The following is a 19,025-nucleotide window of genomic DNA, read 5'->3' as shown; positions in this document are numbered from 1 at the left end:
ACCACATTTATTTAGTTTCAACCCCACAAATTAAAACTTGACCAGATTGTGTTGTTCTCATTTGAGAATCTAAAAGTGTGTCAAGCAACGGAGTAGGCAAGCTTGTACTGAAAAATCCGGCTGTGAAAATAAAAGTAAAGAAATATAACATCAACATGAGTTGAATCATGTTAACTGATAGTTCAAGATCATATAACTGATAGTTCAAGAAGACATTCCATACAAATCCAAAGGACAAGTATCTAACATGAATCTAACATCCAGATTTGGGGAAATGGAACCTAGGATAAACAAGGTAGCTTCAATCTACCATGACCCTTCAGCACCAGCAGTTGGGTTCTCAAAAGCAGAGTAGTTCCAGAATGTCTTCAGAGAGTAGGGCTGGGAGATTGTCACGCCTTCCTCAGTTATTTTCGCTATCTGTAAATTCCAAAATTCAAGCATGAGATGATGAGAACAACATTCAGCCATTGAGGTCTACAATCGATAAACAGAACATGTGTTCTTACGGAAACTAGAAACGAGATGGCGATGGATGTAGCTATAGTTAGTAGACACCGGTATGGTTGTGATAGAACCCAGACTATGAATATATTGAAATGTAAAAGATAGAATAATTGCAATAACTCCCAAGTAACTCGAGGTACTTGGACCTTCCACTCTCTGAAGTATTCTTACTCAAACCCTAAGCCATACTAGTCAATTGCCTACCTTCATCATTTCCCCATCACTCTATTTATAACCAAACCTCCTAACTTTCCAAACCAACTACTAATATATCCTTAATGTCCTAATAATATCCCAAATTCTATCCTAATAGCACTCCTATCAAACTATCTTGACCAACTGGGGCAAGTGAAAAAAAGGATTTTGACAGAACGAGTTTAAATTTCATGGTGACCAACCCCCATAATATTAAAGTCTTATGAGTTTTTATCACAATCAAATGTGGTTATAGGATCAAACAAATATCTTGAGATTAGCTGAGATGCGTGTAAATAGGCCCACGCCCAAATTCTCAAACTCACAAATATATAAGAAAAAGGGAAAAGTAAGTGATCCGTGATAATTATAGCTCATAAGAAAGATCCAAACCTGGAGCTTGTTGACAGCAGACCTATCACGGTATAAGAGCACCCTCATGCATTTCTCCAGCAATTTCACACCTTCTTCAAAAGTAAGGTTCTCATGCCACTCATCACGAAGAATTGGCCGTGCAAGGTGATTGCCAAAACCAGTTGTAACATGATCATCTTCAAAATTTACCCCTATCATATTAACCTGAATAAAAATGGTAAACTGTTACTGTTAGCTGATGAAGAATCTAAATTGAGAATAGAATAGATGTATGTATATATATATATATATTATTATTATTATATTTTTTTTGCTTGACAATGCTTCCAAAAAAAATGACATTACAAACTTATTTGAATGAATGAGAAGAAACCAATTAGGATTGATCTACCGTGCCAAGATACTTTTGCCCATTCTTTACTCCACCGAGAACAAGTGAGTTCCACAGCGGGTTGAACTTGTTCCGCCTGTTATACATCACTCGAGTCAAGTAGCTATGGATCTCCTTAGGCCCCAAAGCATTCCCATCATCCCACATGTTATCATACAAGCTGCACCATTCAATATAAAAAGAGATTTCACTCAACTTCTAAATCAATATAGATGCACGATACAGACACCTGAATTTCCAATACAGAAGAACACCATCCCTTCCCATAATGAACATGTATAAAGAAAAGGGAAGGTAAAGCAAACCAGCTTAAAGTCTTACATGAGCTCATCGAGATTTCGTAATAACTCCTGAAAGTCACTAATTTCTCCACTTGCACCAATAAGAGAATGTTTTCCAATAGCTTTGATTCGCTCCACACTCTTATATCGCAGTGTGGAACCATAGGAGCCTGTAGTTCACACACACGATTGCATTGCATTACAATTTGCCAATACATATATTGGAGATTCAAAATCACATAAAGAAAGAAATATTGCTTCCAAAGGTGTTTTGCTATTAACAAATGAGAAATATTAAACATGCTGATAATCATCATCAACTTTCTTCTGAAGCATTGTCAAGACATCGACATTACAGAACCAACAGATAATTGAATGTTGAAAAATAAAACGAAGATTTTCCACTGACCTCCCAAATCGGAAACCATTAAAATCCCATCCTTGTATTTGATAGCAACCACGGACGTACCAGTCACATACGGATACCTATTCAGCAGCGCAAGTTAAAAACAAGCATTTACGAGTTCAACTGTCCAGCCGATCAAAAAATGAACCTCAACTTCGCATTCATTCGCCACCCAACTCCAAATCCAACAATCCTAGGTCTTTAAAACCCCAAAACTCCCAGCTCCAGAATACACAACTTTTAATCGAACCAAAAAAGTACCACACACGGAAATACAGAGAGAGAGAGAGAGAGAGAGAGAGAGATAGAGAGAGAGAGAGAGAGCTTACTGGGTTCTTTGGATAGGTGCCTCGGGGCAGAGAAGATCGTGGTTCACCTGGTTGGAATCACTGGGCTGCATTGAAATATCGGGAGATCGAGAAACGTTAGAATCGGAATATCATGAAATATAGAGAATTAGGGTTTGAATTGATGTGCTTACGCTCATATTCGGATGGATTAACAGCAATTTGTGCGCGAAATGGATTGGGAACCGAATCAAAGTCGAATGTCGCAGCGAGGTTTGAGTCTTACGAACTGCTTTAGTAGCTCTCCTTTTCCCTTCGCTCAAGAAAAGATTGTTCAGATCTTCCCTTCCCAAACGACGTCGCTTTTACCATCGCCTCAATATCAATTTGTTTGGTTAACTTTTTCTTTTCTTTTTCTTTCATCCGCGTGTTAATTTAGAAATAAATTATTTTCTCATTTAATTTCAATTTGTGTCTATGCTCGAACTGATAATTCTTTTTTTTTTTTCAGTTCACTTTGAAAGTTACTTTATTATGATATTTAAAATTTAAAAATATTTGTGTTAAAATAAGATAGTTAAACCGCAATTGGTATATATTATTTTCTGTTTATTTTAAAATTTTATTTTGTTATTGGTGGATTCAAATCCCTACTCGTCGTTGTATTAAAAAAAAAAATTAAAATAAGGTACATGTCAATATGGATGTGAATTTTTTGTTTAAAAGCTTGTACTTATGATGTAAAGTTAAAAGAAAAAATGTAATTTAGAAAATTAATCTCTAATTTTTGTTCGTTTGACTATGTAAAATTCAAATAAAAAATTATATTAAAAGTAAAACAATTGAATTTAGAAAACTTTGATAATTAATATATATATATATATACAACAATTAAAAAAAATTACTTATTACAATCTATATTTTGTCCTTTTTGTTTAAATGCCATATTTATGTAAAGAAACTTTTCCTTTTTATATATTCTTTAAATGAATATATATATAGTAAAAAGAACTTTGGCATATTTATATTTACTAACAAAATTTTCGTTTTACATATTTTCTAATAATATATATCTATAAGTATATAATAAGCATAAATTTTTTAACCCAAAAAAACATGGAGGAAGTTTCGAACACTGGCTGCCCAAGGGGCTCGACCGCATGAAAATTTAATAATTAAAATATTTAAATAAAAATTTAGTTTTTTTAAATACACGGTGGATTGTCAAAAGCGAGCAGTTCAGCCTTAATTGACATATATCTCTAACTAGATTTCCCATCCTCACCTATTGTGTAAAGAAAAAGACATGGTCAATTACTATATTAAAACCTAACTTGAACTCTTATTTCTCCTTCCCATCCAACTCCTTTCTCCGGCTCGTGGAGCCACTCCTTCTATTTCATCTCCACCTAAATTAACCCCATAAATTCCACAAAATTCAATTAAAATTGCCTAATTAATTAAAGCCAATTTGGTTTTTGTTATATTGACCTTAACCCAGGTTTATGACAGAGATTGAAATTTTTGCGGCAATTTAAGAATTTTACATGGGAGTAGCCATGGTCGGAACTTTCGTCTTTCCCGGCGGCCAGACTGTGAAACTGGTGGTCGGTCAGAGGCGGGGATTGGAGAAGTCTATTGGCACTCCACGTCACATTTTCCGTTAAATTTTAAAAGAATCTTAGACTAAATTATTATTAATTTAAAAGTTCAGAAACTAAATCGTTACTTTTAAAAATTCAGGGACTAAATCGCGACTTTAATGAAAGTTTACGGATTAAATGTGTTTTTTAACTGTTAAATAATTACTAAAAATTCTTTAAGTCTGAAAAGAAACATATACTTTTAGTTTATAAAGTTTGAAGTAAGCATCTATTTGATCTTTAAAATTTTTAACATTTTGGTTATCAAATTGAGAAATGATATTTTATGATTGGACTTTTTCTTTTTCTTTTTTTTTTCAAATTACCTTTTCCTTTCACCTCCTTCCTCTCCTCTGGTGAAGCTTATGATGGGTCACTGACTTCCATCTCCTTCATCACTTGCCATCACTACTGATGTTGCCCACCTCTGTTGACGAGTTTCGTCCACGTCTCTTACTTATATATATTACAGATTTATATTATTTGGGTAAAGTTATTATAAATTTCCTTTTTTTTTAAGTTTTATATTTGAAAAACTAAACATGGCTGCTATTTTGTTAATTTTACTAAACATTTTTTACATATTTGCAACTGTCCCTAGAAAAAATATTAAATTAATATTTGTCAAATCAGCAAAATACATCCAACAATTTAACTGTCATGTTATTTTAATGTTAGTCAACTAACAATTAAAGTAGCTCAAGAACTATTGAGAATAATTTTTCAAACTTCAAAGACCAAATAGATGCCTCCCTACAAACTTTAGAGATAAAAAATATTTTTTTCCTCCATTTTATTATGAGTATTTATAATATTAAAAATTAAATCTAGTTTGTATTCCCACCCAGCTTGTTGTATTGTATAAAAAAAACTCAAATTAAATTAATAATCAATAATAAAAATAACTCACTAATTTATAAAGTTGGCTACAAACCAAAACAAGGTAGTACATGATGAAATAAAAATATATTTTATGTTTATTTTTAATAAAAAATATGAATTTAAATAATTAATCATTATTATTTTTGTTTGGAACCAATAATTAATTATTCACTAAAGCTAATTTATTATCTCTTTCTTTTACAAAATTTTGATGCCATTTCAAAGGTCCCCACCACCTGTGTGTTTAATTGGTGGTCCCCACAACCTGTGTGTTTAATTGGTAAATAAATTGCTTTTGAATTTTATTTAGTTCAACAGTCAAACTAGATGTCTCAATGAATAATACAAGTATTATAATTTCTAATTATTTCACATTCACTTTTGTAATTATTAAACTAAAAATTAATTTATAAAATGAAATATAAAAATGGACCGAGGAAGCTCGAGCTCATGCAAACTGTCTTTGTCTAGTATCTTGTTATCACTTCCGTACAAAAAAAAGAAAGAAAAAAAAGTATCTTGTTATCACTATTATAATGACACGATGGTATAATTAAATTATTATTTTTAAAGTTATATTATACATTTTTTCCTATCGAGTATATGCATAAAAATTATTTTTCCAACAAATTTGATAGATATGAAGGAAACACTTTGGAAAAAAATTCAATAAATTGTGAGTTTGATCCCACCCACGTATTGTACTAAAAAAAATAATAAAATAAGAAAGATTATTTTTATCTAATATATAAACCTCCTAGTTTTATAAAAGAAAAAAGAAAATAATTGGATGATGCTGACTCATGCACGATCCTATCTGAAATGATTTGTAAGTACGGTGTGGTCGGTACTAGCTGAGCTCGGGAGGCTTCTTTGTTGAAGTTAGTTTCGATTGAACCAATGAATGTTTGCCACGTTGAATCTATCTCAAAATGTATTGTAGAGAACTTCCGGCATATTTACGGAACTCCCTCTCTAGTTTCATTATTTATGTAAACGGCACGTAATTTCTCCATCTTTCAAATTCTTCCCCATCTCCTTCCATTTTGTTGTTCTTCGAGTTCGAGCCAATTTATCTGTGAAGAATCAAGATGCAGAGGCTCTTTGCTGCGAGGACTGCATGTGCTGCGATTCTTAGGAGACAGAGACAATCTGCCTCTTTCTCTTCTGCTCTGCTTTTTGACGATACTCAACTACAGGTCTCTATTTCTCTCTCTTTTGCTAGTGATGATGATCTTTCTGTATAATTTTATTGGGAGCTATTGATTTCGTGGACGATGGCTTTCTATTTTGGATGTTTATTAGTGAACTTAGTTTGGAGAGTCTTCATTGTAGCTGTGATTAGTTTGTGATTCGAATTTATTGTGACTACGAAGCTTGGAACTGAGAATTCTTTGTTTTCTTTGTGGATTGGGCACTTGGTCTGTTTTAGATCGTTTATGGTTGAAAGTTTAGTCCAGTCCAGTTGGTATCAGGAGGATAATAAAGCTTATAGAATGGGTAAGTGTTCGTTTTAATTTTCTAAACAAATTGATTTGATTAATTGCAGTTCAAGGAAAGTGTTAAACAATTTGCTCAAGATAACATTGCTCCCCATGCCTCTATAATCGATCAAACGAACTCTTTTCCGCAGGTCAGTAGAAAGTTTCTTTCTCTATCTCTCTCGCCATCCCATATGTTTTTTTATTTTATTATTATTTTTTAATTTATGTATGTGAGTTACTCTATGATTTGGTTAAAATGTACCTTACTTTAGGACGTTAACTTATGGAAACTCATGGGGGACTTCAATCTCCACGGAATTACTGCACCAGGTAGACCGTGAGAAATCTGTTTTGATGCTTCCATCATTCCCTGTTATTTGGAGCCTTTCAATGCCTAAGCAACTCTAATCATATTCTCTTTATTTACGAATTTATTATCTTCTAGTTTTTTTTTCCCATAAAATTTGTTTTAACCGTGCTCTTATTGTACATTATGAATATCTTGATGGAGGTAAATACATATAAATGAGATAATTGCATTGTGTCTCTCATTCTTTCACGATATTTCAAGACTAAACTGTTGGTTGTCTCGTAGAGGAATATGGAGGACTTGGTCTTGGATACTTATATCACTGTATAGCAATGGAAGAAATAAGTCGTGCTTCTGGGTCTGTTGCCCTCTCCTTCGGTGCTCATTCAAACCTGTGCATCAATCAGCTGGTAAAGTGAAGTACGATTACATATTACGTTTGTGACATCATACTACGATATTGTGTATAGTAGTGAAATGATTACGTACAGTACGGACTACATATGCTATATCACCCATGCATTTGTTGATTTTTCAGGTGAGGAATGGAAGCCCAGCTCAAAAAGAGAAGTACTTGCCAAAGGTTTTATGTCTTTCTGCCTACGTTCCTTCCTCCATCATAATTTTCATCATTTATAATGATTAACTACTGTACATAACATAACAGTCATGCTCATTTTATTCTCCTTGATGGTATTGCTATATATACGGAATTGTCATACCTGAAAATTTCCGATTGTTTAATTTGCAATATAATTTTTGAAGTAAAATTTGATGTTTCTTAATGATTAAAATTTATTTAAGGAAATTTAGTAAAATTTGTCTTTCATGCATTCTTGTGCTTCATTTCCTTCTTGTTGCTCCTTTCTTTTATATTGAAGTAATTCTTTTTGGCTAACTAACTGTCTTTCTTAATAAGCTCATTAGAGGAGAGCATGTAGGAGCTCTTGCGATGAGTGAACCCAATGGTAACTTCAGTAAACTTATATTTTTCATGTATACATATAAAGGGAGATCCTTTTAAGAGCTGGGAATCCTTATACCCTTTAATGAAACATTTTCCATTTTCAGCGGGCTCGGACGTTGTAAGCATGAAATGCAAAGCTGACCGGGTGGACGGTGGATATATCATCAATGGAAACAAGATGTGGTGTACTAATGGTCCTACAGCTCAAACATTGGTATTTTTTGTTGTGCATTTTTTTAGTGTGTTAAAATTTTTTCCCCTCTTATTCTGGTTAATGAAGTGTGGCCTAAGAAAAGAGATATGTAGATAATATTTCATTTATAACTGTAGAATTATTAAAACACTTGAGTCACGTCAGATCTGATATGCATCATCAAAATTACCTAAACTTTATCTTTTGTAGTTATTTGGTGAAAATTTTTCTTTTTCAAATCCAGGGGTCTAGTGCGAACAACCTTGAACTAGTTCACTTCCGTGTTCTATATATTTTGTATGTGTTTGGCTTAGATGGATAATTCTTATGTGCTTTTTATAATTCAGTTCAGTCACACTTGAACCTGATGTTAATATTTCCTTCCATGTAATTTTTCATTATTTTGTTAGTATGAACCACCTGCATTTCCAGTGTAATAGGGACCCTTCTCTACAGTTTCCCTGGCAAAAGCTATTTCTTTAATATGATGATGAAGCAACAAACTAAAGGGTCCTTTAATTAAAGAACAACAAAAAAAGAATGGCTTAACACATTCTTCTCCATTGTTGATTTTGAGCATTCATGGTAGATTGTGTGTCGTGGTTTTTTTTGGGGTCGTTTCAAGTAACTTGGGAGGGAACAAACATGTTGAGGAAGTAACATTTTATAGGTTCAGAGTAAATTTAGCAGTTTGTATTCTGCCTTAACATCTTAAAAACATGTAGGTTGAACAATTCATGGTTGCTTGAATGTTTTGTTCTTGCATATTTCCTTGATTCTGAGATGATATACACAATTGGATCAGGTTGTTTATGCAAAAACGGATACAAATGCAGGCTCGAAAGGAATTACAGCATTTATCATTGAGAAAGGAATGCCCGGGTACATGAAAATTTGTTGTTTGGTTAATGATTAGTTAATTTGCAAGTAGCAGATTATCTGTTGTGTTTCTAAAAATGCAGCAGTGCACTACTATAGATGGTAGTCTGAGTAATGTAGATCTAAATTACAGTAATTTAAAACACAATGGAGAAAAATTAACTGGTAGTGTAGGACAATATTTTCCAATTGTGTACCTTGAGAAGTATCATGTTGTAAACCAAACCAAGATGTTGGGTTCAATTTTTTCCGATTCAGATTGGTGGCCTCTTAGTTGGTACCAAACAGGCATAGTAAAGCTATCCACCATCGTTTCTCCCCATGTCATTGCAAAAGAGTGGTTGTTATTGATCATTATCAAGAACCAATGTGTGGTGGAATTTATATTTTACCCAAAATTTGATGGATCTTAAACTGTATTCTTAAAACAACCCTAAGCGCCTGCTCCTGAAATCATTTAGATCGAATGAACATTCCCCAAACCTTGATTCTTATATTGGCTTCTTCTACGTTTCTGCAGATTTAGTACTGCCCAGAAATTAGACAAACTTGGGATGCGAGGGAGTGATACGTGAGTCTACTGTGCTTGGAAGTGCAAGTTTCTAAACAAGCAAATGTAATCTTCTTTCCCCTTCCACTAATGTTGGCAATGGTTTAAACAGATGTGAGCTTGTCTTTGAAAATTGCTTCGTTCCTGAAGAAAATGTTCTTGGACAAGAAGGAAAAGGTATTCCGGTGCTATTCCATTGTCATTCATTTATGCATCTAGTAGATAGTTATCTTTAATATTTGAAGTATAATTATTTCAATGATGTTGGATGTATGATTGGTGGTGGTGGTGGGGGAATAAATACTACCAGATTTCAACACTGTTTCTAATTTATGGTCATGGCCTACTTGATCAATCAATTTGCTCTTCTCAGCTAAAGATATTACAACACATTCCACAAAAGGAAATAAAATATTCTATGATCTGATCGTTAGGTGTTCTGTTGAACCAAGACATCATAATTTTTAATTTTCTGATCAAATGTTGTGATGACTAAAAATGATGTCTCCAAGGGCCAAGTGTATCTAAAATGCTGGCATTTCAGGCTCCAATGGCATCTATTAAGAGTTTTATTATTATTATTATTATTTTTATACCTTTGGAATGTGCATGTAATCAATGGAAAGATAAGACAGGAATTTAATGTGCTGATATTTTTACTTAATATCAATAACGGTCCTTGGTGTTGTCATGACTCATGGCAAATGAATGCTATGTTACATGTAAAGGTGAATATGCTATCTTGTATTGTTTTCAGCCTAACTAGAAGAGAACCAAACTATTGACTGTTATTTTAGTAAGACAATGTACAATATTTTCTTCCAGGAGTATATGTAATGATGTCTGGGTTAGACTTGGAGAGGCTAGTTTTAGCAGCTGGTCCTCTAGGTATTATGCAAGCATGCCTTGATGCCGTTCTTCCTTATGTTAAACAAAGAGAGCAGTTTGGTCGTCCAATTGGAGAATTCCAGTTTATACAGGTTCTATCACGTTGACTACCTTACCATTCATATATCTGATGTTTCCTCTAAAACCTTAGACTCTTTAACTCAATTTATCCACAATTGCAGGGCAAACTCGCTGATATGTATACTTCTTTACAATCATCAAGGTGTGAGATTCTGGAGTAACCATGTGTTGTTATTTCTTAATTTAACTTTTACTCATGATAACTCTCTCTCTCTCTGCAGGTCCTACGTTTATTCTGTTGCTAGGGACTGTGACAGTGGAAAAGTTGATCCCAAGGTTTGATGGAAATCTTAAGCTCTTAAATTTTCCGCTGATGTTTTGATCCACCCGATGGATGAACTATCTTTGATCTTTTGTCCTGCACCTCTCTAATGAATATTAGCACTTGGTCAATGGGATGAAACTGTGGTTTGCTGCGGCAACATTAAATCCTTAACGTATTCACCTCTTATGGTTTTGTTTCCAGGATTGTGCTGGAGTAATATTATGTGCAGCTGAAAGAGCAACACAAGTTGCTCTGCAGGTAAATCTTTTTTACTCATTTAACATCGTTTAATCTTTTATCTCATAGAAGTTACTAGACGCACATTTTTACAACAGGTTTTGTTTCAGTAAAAAGTTGGGAAAGAATATCCGTTTAGACACTCTTCTTGTTTCTTTTCCTATAGGATCATATTATATTACCTTTAAGCCATAGCAGTAGCATGTGAAATAAGTAACACCTACTCCAATTTGATGGGGCAGTATTTATCAAACAATTCGATATGTCATCTTCACATTGACTGTAATTTTAAGACAGTATGTATATTACCATGTGCCAATCCTTCATGTTCATGTTCAATCTCACAGGCTATACAATGTTTGGGAGGCAATGGGTACGTAAATGAGTACGTAACAGGTCGACTACTCCGAGATGCAAAGCTATACGAAATAGGTGCAGGAACCAGTGAAGTGAGGAGGATGATCATCGGTCGGTCGCTGTTTAAAGAACAATGAAACAACTTACTCACATTGAATTGCTACAGAGAAAACATCCCAACACTACTCACAACTCATGAGCCACCAGCAGAGGCCAAGGTGATTGAGGTCTTTATTACAATGTGTAATTTTAAGGGAACGTTTTTCACATTTATCATCATAAATAATCGTTGCCTCGGCCTGGAAGAAAATAAAAGGAACGAAAATCATTTAGATCAGTTTACTCTGGCTGCACGAATGATCTCTTTTTCTTTCATTTAATTCTGAAAATGCTAAATTTACTCTCTCTTTCGCTTAAAAAAATTAGATAAATAAGAAATGGTTGTGAAATGCATTTTTTTAAAAGTTAAAAATAGAAAGGAAAGCCAAGAATAATTACAAAACAAACATGTTTCCTCTATTTTTCTCTCTAACAAAAGAGAAGAAAAACTAAAGGGAGAATGGAGCCAATGTGATTCAACCAAATTAGATGCCTAAAAACAGAGGGAAACTACATGAAAATCCACATTTCCTTCAACTTTTCTTGTTGAAAATATTGGCCTGGTATCAAAACATCAAACAAAAAAAAAACTAATCTACATATTTTTCTTCAAGCAGCTCCTAAACAAAATAACTTTAGTTTTTCTTCTACTAAGTTCAAAATCGTCAGCATCGTATCATTCCACACAGAGCTTAAAAGATCAGTAGCGTTACATACTGCCAACTAGAAAGCAGAGGTTTTAAATAGATTCCAATCTACAAGACAGAGAGATCACGAAGCTACTTGATGCCATCCATGGCAGCTTAAGCGATAGATATGGGAAAACACACACATCTTGGTTGTTATTATTTAAACCCTTACACTACTGTTGGAGGAGAATCGGGTTGGCCCACTGAAGAGGATTTTGATGCTTCCTTACATAAAGGAGCCTGGTCTAAGCAGCTTTGAGTATCATCACTGGTCACTCCATTTGTCATCTTCTCCACTTCTTCTTGGGTGTATATATGGATTTTCGAAACCGCATCACAGAAGTCGCTGCACAGCATGAATGAGATGAAAAAAATCGTTATCTTGTAAAACAATCATTTGCCAATATTAGAAGTTGAAACGAATATTCGAAAAGCCTCTACCTAGTTTGGAATTAAGAGGTTGAGCACAACTTAATCATATATATTTTGCTGCCAAGATCATCAAAAACACAAGGACTTCAATTGAAGTTAGCCATGATGCGATACGATATCTGATTAGTCTTGTTGTACGTTTAAAATTTATCTAGCTCTCGATATGAGTAGGGAAAAGTCACTACACATCTACTATTAAATCCGTTGGCAGAACATGTTATCCGGGTTTTATTTTCCTTTTCTGGAACTTTCACTGTTATAATTCATCTTAATTGTTATCATGCAATAACATAAAGATTGTTTCATGATAAGAACACTTACTGCCATGGATAATCCCCAACAACCATTACATCGTTCTCAATGTCCGTGTACAGTACTCGCCATCCTTTATCGGGATCTTTTAAGAGTCCTTCCATGCTAAACAGCCGCTCCAGTTCAGAAAGCAGGTCAGTATAGCCATTAAGTCTAGAGAGATCAATAGCTCTTCCCACCAGGCTGCCTTGTTTGTGAACCTTCACATAGTTAGAGTAATATCAGCGTGGAAGCAGAAGAAGAGTAAAAAGATAACATTACTGACCAAATCATCTGCAGTCATTTCTTACCTTAGTACAGCTTCTCTTCCCTGAACTTTGCAAGTTTGTAGCTGTTTCTGAAGTCAAGGAAAAGCCAAAAAGTTTACAGCCAGTTGTGTTTTTCTCATTCGCATTCTCATCCTTTGAACTCCTCATATTTGACCCTAAAGTTGGGGGAGCAGAAACTAGATGTACAGACTCCCTATTTACTGAACGATTAGCCCTTTCCATTTTAGTCCTGATAATACTAGCATCAACAGCAGATGGGTTGAACAAGGCACTTTCTCTTGGAAAGTGGCTATCATTTGAGCGCATCATGGGGGCTGGGCCAGTGCTGTAAATTTCACTACGAGGGAAATACATGTTTTGAGCGCCATTTGACGCCATGTGGTAAAAACCAGAGTTTGGTGGTTGAAATGTGTTAAAAGAGTTGTCACTGAGATTAAGCTTTCCCCAAACACCTAAACTATATTCTGCTTTTCTTGTTGGTGGCCTCAATGAGCATATTTCTTGACCTTGCAAGACCTTCAGAAATCTATCAGATTCCATAAAGCCTGTGAAAGAAGAGTTCGTATGAACCTTTACATAATCACCTATATTTAGCTTTTCAACTCCACCCGAGGCTTGATTCTGTTGTGCAGAAGATCGCACCTCAAACTCCAGCGAACATTTCGCAGTATCACGCCCATAAAAGGGTGATACGAGACCTACATTTTCTTGACCTTGCAAGACCTTAGAGGATCTAATTGAATCCTCAAAGTCCATAAAACCGCCCCTCCCTAGCGCAAGAAAAAATTGGAAAAAAAGTTTTAACAACTCAGATTTAGAAGAAACATAATCCATAATTTGGAGACTCATACCAGTAAAGGGGTTATTAGGTGGGGCCTGCAGACTAGTCCTCAGTTTCTTCAACCTTGGAGAAGACTGAACACTCAAGTGTGGGAGAGCAACAGAAGGATCAATCTCCCAGGGGGAAACACGTTCTTGATGATCACTGTCTTTATCCCATTGGACCTGACGGATTATAATATTAGAATAACATCCCATGACGACTTTCACATGGTTCTTACTACTACAATACAGTCTGTAAAGTAATTGTCCAAGAGATATCCATTGTGCTACCAACATAATGTTTAATGATACGTCCAAATTCTTCCATTATCAAAGCCCTTACCTAATTGTGCAAATTCTCAGGATGCAGTTCATGCCTTAAAATGTATAAGATTGTCTAGAATCCTTTTCAGTGGACCTTCTTTTAAACTGGGATTCATGAGAATTAATTTTACTTAATAATAGACGATGTTCTCGTTTAAATTTGAAATATTCACTGAGGCAGAGGACAAAGATTAGTTAACTATGAGACAGAGAATTAAACAAAATGCCATTACAATAGGAAGAAGCCAAACATCAAATCCAATAATACTTGTGTGAAGTATGGGTTCAGGTAAAATTCATGCATATGGGGATTAAATCACTTACCATCAAGCATCTCCACTTTGAGTTCGGCCATCTAAAGGGATCCATGTCACCAATTTCAATAACTACACCACTAAACCTGCAAGAAACAAATACCTATAAATATATTTGTAGAGGAGAATCATGGACAAAGTACAGCCCGTTGCTCTTGCTCGCATAAGGATAAACCTTCTTTCTGGAGAGTCATCCATCTCAAATCTCATTTTGAATCTTGTGCCTATGATCACCGGATTATTGATGCTCTTCACATACTTTTGGCAAGATATAATAAACTGTGCATGATATGCCCTGCAAGTCAGTATATTTTAACATGTTACTGTATTTTCTAAGCAAGTAAGGGCTGGTCAAGTACACTATCAAATTTTAATAATGAATGAGGAATAATATTGCATCCGCTAAAATATTCCCCATCAATCAGTATGCTGCTAAATAGAGAATATCTGAGAGAACCGACTCATGCAATTTTACTTCGATGAATGTATTCCTCAAGCGTTGAATTTATCGTGGTGCTTCAAGGAAGCCGTTTCATTTCCAAAAACTAACAATATGGGATCATCAATCATCCTCAAGGTTCTATTCTAACTAATGGTTAGTAGTGCTAAATAATAGGGATTATTTCCACAGATTGTGTAAATTTGTCAAAATCTCTTCATATACAAAGTACAAGGCAAAAATGTCTACTACAATGAGTGTCATATCTTACAACTGTTTTTTACGCGATAGGTTTCAAATCTCTAGTTTCTGAAAATGATTAAATATATAATTGATACTATTCCTTCATCCTCGTACTTCCCTTTTTCTTATGTTCTGTTTCTTCCAGACCATTTATGCAAAAGAAAGAAAAATGCCAGACCCAAAGCAACATCATAACTTAAAAATCAAGATTTCACAGATGCAATCTTTCAATTCACTTAAATTCAAGATTATAAGTACTAGTACTATCTATGAGGTTTGAGATTACATTTTTCTTAGTTTTTATGCTCAAATACAATTTAAGTGTTATAATGCTAGGGTGGCATTTGCTAACGAAGAAACCCCCTGAGATTGCTATTTCCTCTGTCACATAGTGTGCAACAGACAGAAGGTGTCTTAGTACTAAAGTGTACGGGACATATATAACATAGTTACAGATCCACGGGCAAATAATTTGGCAGACCTTGGAAAAGTAATGAGCACAAAACCTAGAAAACCAAAGTCCACAAACTCTCTAAAGCAAAGTGCTTTTCTGATGTCCTGTACTACCGTTCTAATACTACAATAATATATAGCGAATTCTCTTTCATGGTTAAGGAGGTGCGAACCATTAATGGTACCTTGGATTGTAAAACACATCAAACATGCTCTTGGTGGATATTGCTTTCACCACACAAGCAAGATCGTTTGCACAAGAATTTTGGTTGCCAACAATTGAATCAGGAAGACCATTTCTAGGCCGAACAGCTCTCCTTATTCCCAACCTTAGCTCTCCATTTTCACCCCTGCAGACACAATCACAAATGGTTTCAGATCATCTACTAAACAAAAGATGTGAACATTCCATTTTAAAAGTATCTCAAACTTCATTTTAACATTATACTGCATAAATTTGTATCTTGTTTTACTCTCCGCAAATAGTCTGCCAAATAGCATCTACTCTGCCATTTTAATTCATCAACTGATTTTTTTACATATTAATAGAAAAATGGATTTATCTGGAATTCTTGATCCAATTTTGGTCAAAAAGAAAATATTTCAAAGATAAAGTCGCCCGAAATTATAAGTAATAAAATGCCAATTTGGTTTCCACAAGCTAAGTATAAATGCTGGGCTAACTAATGACACTCATGCAGAAGGAAAGATTTGCATAAATACACAAAATGGCTATGGCGGATTTAAATGTAATTCATACTTAAGTGCTAATATGAACATAGGTACCTTAGAAAGAGCACCGCATCTCCAGAAATAAGATTCTTTTGGCTTACAAAAATACTCCACCCAGTAGTGAGCAGATGCCGCCTGGGTTGACCTGCAAAGTTTATTCAAGAATGAGTTCAATTTTGCCAGCCAATAAAACAACACCAAAGGAATCTCACAATAATATACCTCTGTAGATATGTTTAAACCTCCACTCCACGCCATGCAGGTCCTTGGCTATTAGCTCTTGAGATGGCCTAAGTTGAGTGTAATCCTGCAGTAACCATCAACCTCAGTCAGAATATACCCAAAATAAAACAACTGAAATAAAACCCAACTCATTTCATTTGAGGAAAAAACTGAATATATGGCATAGGAAAGCAATGGAAACCAGAGTTGGGAAACAGTCTTCAGCAGCTCTGCGAGGAACAGAGAACCCTCCGTGGGTACTGGTGTCAGATGCTGTGAGTGTTTTGCAGAACATGTGAGGTGTAGATCTAGTAGGCGATCCTCCGCTCCCATCTCCATCAGCTCCATTCAACGCCAATTCCTCCAGCGTTTTGCCCCCTAGATCAGTGCCTAGTAACTATACAATACCCAAATTTATGGTACAGCCACTGTAAGACTCATCTCATCTTCGAGCTAAATTAAACAGAAGAAAACATACTCGTGTAGAAATTTAGCTTCAGAACTATAACATACTAAAAAAGCTACAAACTTCATTAACCTTCCCGAACTCCAAAATAAATAAATTGAGTAGTTGAAAGCTACCTCTGGTAAGGGAAGTAGAGTAAGTTGTGTGTAGACCTCATCATTCTCCTTATTGGCCTGTCAAAATGGTAAGAAAAGCGAAAAGTCGAAAGGGTGTCAAGGGAAATGGAGGATGCTTGAGAGAGAAAAAGGGAGAAATTGAATTTAATATGTAAACCCAGTACTTACAAGTAGTTGGACATTGGTGACTTTGCAGAGGATCTGTGGGTGGAGGTCAAAAGGGCGCATCTCCATGGGGGAAAAGGGGGAGGCTGAGGAGGCAATCTGCTCCAAGTGACCTTGTGGGAAGTAGACAACTACATTTCCTTTCTTGGGCAATGAGGTGAGAGGGCCAGCACAAGCATGCCAAAGCTCCAAATAAGTTGAAGAAGAGACGGGAGTTGACGAAGAATTTGAGGAACATGAAGAAGTTGAAGAGGATAAACAACAATTGCAACGGCCCTCGTCACAATTCCCATTGCAATATGCATTCTTGCCCACCTCACTTGCTGTTTGGTTCAGATCAATTTCCATGAACACCCAGGGGTTACTTCAAGTGTCTTGCTTATGCTTCCCAACGGAAAAAAGATAAGCAGCAATAGAACTAAAACAAGAAAGGAGAATGGCACGGAGTGATCAATTGGCAATAAGGTAACAAGAAGACCAAAGCTGTAGAGAACTGGAAATGAGGTCAGATCATGGTAAAGAATGCTGAAAACATATCCTGAAGGGATACCAATAAAGCTAAAAACAGGAGAGAAGTGAAAGGAGATGAATAGAAAACAACAAGAAAGTAGTGTTTGGATGGATGCTAAGCCCCAGTAGGCTGAAACGATAGAGAAGGAAAAAAGAAAGAAAGAAAGAAAAGAGGAAAAGAAAGAAAGAAAGGGGGGTATCAAATAATAACAAGAAATTCAAAGTATGATTCCTCTCCCATTTGCAGGTACTGAGAAGAGGGAGCAGAAGCAACAGACATAGACAATTGCATAGGAAACACAGAAGCAAAAGGCGAAAAAAGGCCAATGCTTTGGTGGCTTTTGGACTGTTAGAGAGAGAGAGAGTGCGTATATGTGTGGGTGGGTGGGGGGGGACAGGCGAAGACAGAACAAAACCCACACTCCCCCATCCCCTTCTCCCTTTGCTTTGCCTTGGCTTTATCTTTCCCCCCCCCCCTCTCTTCCCCCTCCGTTCTTTATTAATAATTTCTTTCACTGTGAGAGTGTGGGGGAGGCCCTGGCCCTCCACCAAAGACAAAAAGGTTGGTTTTCATTAATGCAACAAAAATAATATTTCTTTTTCCTCTTTGTACAATCTTTTTTCCTAATAAACCACAAGATCTCCTCTCTTGGGCATTTTTACAAACAGGCACTGGGCATATTCAGCCAACCCAATTAAAAGCTCTTAAACCCATTACCCTCCTCCCAAAATGCAAAAATTTGGATCTGAAAACGGAGAGAGAGAGAAGTGGGGGCCATGTCCACGGCCATGGGCGGGGTGGAGAAGAGTTTTAGCAGCATATATTATGGGCGGGTTGCTTATAAGCCGTTAGAGGAGAACTCAGCAACCCAGAACCCCTCCCTCCACTGCAACAAATCAGTACACTCTTTCTGCATCTCACGTCTTATCACTGCTTTTGTTCTTTTTTCTAATTCTAATTATGGAATCCACTGTTTCCCACTCCCTTCAAACGCGCGTTCTTCTTCTTCTTCTTCTTCTTCCATCTTTCTTTCCCGTCTCCTCCTTTTTCAACTTTTTCTAGTTTGTTTGTTTGTTTTGTTCCTATAGTTTCTTGTTACCTTTTTTATTCTCAGATTTACTTTTAAAATATCCTTTTTTTTTCTCTTTAATTTTATTTACCACGTTTTGAATTACGTCCTCCAACCAACCAATCTTCCCGCTATATTTACCATTTAATTATTAATTTATAGATTATCCA

The 19,025-nt window shown here is 35.5% G+C and overlaps 3 protein-coding genes across 4 annotated transcripts; 1 reads left to right on the top strand and 2 right to left on the bottom strand.

Annotated features, from left to right (window-relative positions):
- Positions 1–102: 102 nt before the first annotated feature.
- PBG1 (20S proteasome beta subunit G1) lies at positions 103–2,795 on the bottom strand. The gene is made up of 7 exons (XM_022285012.2): positions 2,637–2,795; positions 2,485–2,549; positions 2,159–2,235; positions 1,790–1,919; positions 1,469–1,628; positions 1,096–1,281; positions 103–420 (listed from the first exon to the last, which is right to left on the bottom strand). The coding sequence occupies exons 1-7, from the start codon at positions 2,640–2,642 to the stop codon at positions 307–309; spliced, it is 738 nt and encodes a 245-aa protein (XP_022140704.1). The 5' UTR covers positions 2,643–2,795; the 3' UTR covers positions 103–306.
- A 3,175-nt stretch (positions 2,796–5,970) lies between these two features.
- Positions 5,971–11,515, top strand: IVD (isovaleryl-CoA-dehydrogenase). Its single transcript, XM_022284901.2, has 15 exons — positions 5,971–6,166; positions 6,517–6,600; positions 6,724–6,781; positions 7,047–7,171; positions 7,300–7,344; positions 7,681–7,729; positions 7,833–7,942; positions 8,727–8,803; positions 9,321–9,371; positions 9,463–9,527; positions 10,176–10,330; positions 10,421–10,461; positions 10,541–10,595; positions 10,786–10,842; positions 11,169–11,515. Exons 1-15 carry the CDS (start codon positions 6,059–6,061, stop codon positions 11,313–11,315), a joined length of 1,227 nt encoding a protein of 408 aa, XP_022140593.1. The 5' UTR covers positions 5,971–6,058; the 3' UTR covers positions 11,316–11,515.
- A 383-nt stretch (positions 11,516–11,898) lies between these two features.
- Positions 11,899–18,231, bottom strand: ARF4 (auxin response factor 4). 2 transcript variants are annotated; one of them, XM_088120645.1, is made up of 13 exons: positions 17,279–18,231; positions 17,111–17,167; positions 16,731–16,925; positions 16,529–16,613; positions 16,361–16,451; positions 15,760–15,924; positions 14,615–14,734; positions 14,450–14,525; positions 13,831–13,984; positions 13,001–13,749; positions 12,720–12,910; positions 12,408–12,455; positions 12,174–12,312 (listed from the first exon to the last, which is right to left on the bottom strand). In XM_088120645.1, the coding sequence occupies exons 1-12, from the start codon at positions 17,621–17,623 to the stop codon at positions 12,419–12,421; spliced, it is 2,265 nt and encodes a 754-aa protein (XP_087976771.1). In that variant the 5' UTR covers positions 17,624–18,231; the 3' UTR covers positions 12,174–12,312; positions 12,408–12,418. The 2 variants fall into 2 exon arrangements, with proteins under 2 accessions (XP_022140594.1, XP_087976771.1); XM_022284902.2 differs by lacking the exon at positions 12,408–12,455 and having other exon boundaries at positions 11,899–12,312; positions 17,279–18,226.
- Positions 18,232–19,025: the final 794 nt, after the last annotated feature.

Source organism: Momordica charantia (genome assembly GCF_013281855.1).
Source record: "Momordica charantia cultivar OHB3-1 chromosome 2 unlocalized genomic scaffold, Mcharantia_2.0 BLBB01000002.1, whole genome shotgun sequence".
Lineage (NCBI taxonomy): Eukaryota > Viridiplantae > Streptophyta > Magnoliopsida > Cucurbitales > Cucurbitaceae > Momordica > Momordica charantia.
Note: the sequence above shows the minus strand (reverse complement) of the source record. Positions and strands in the feature narration are given on the sequence as shown.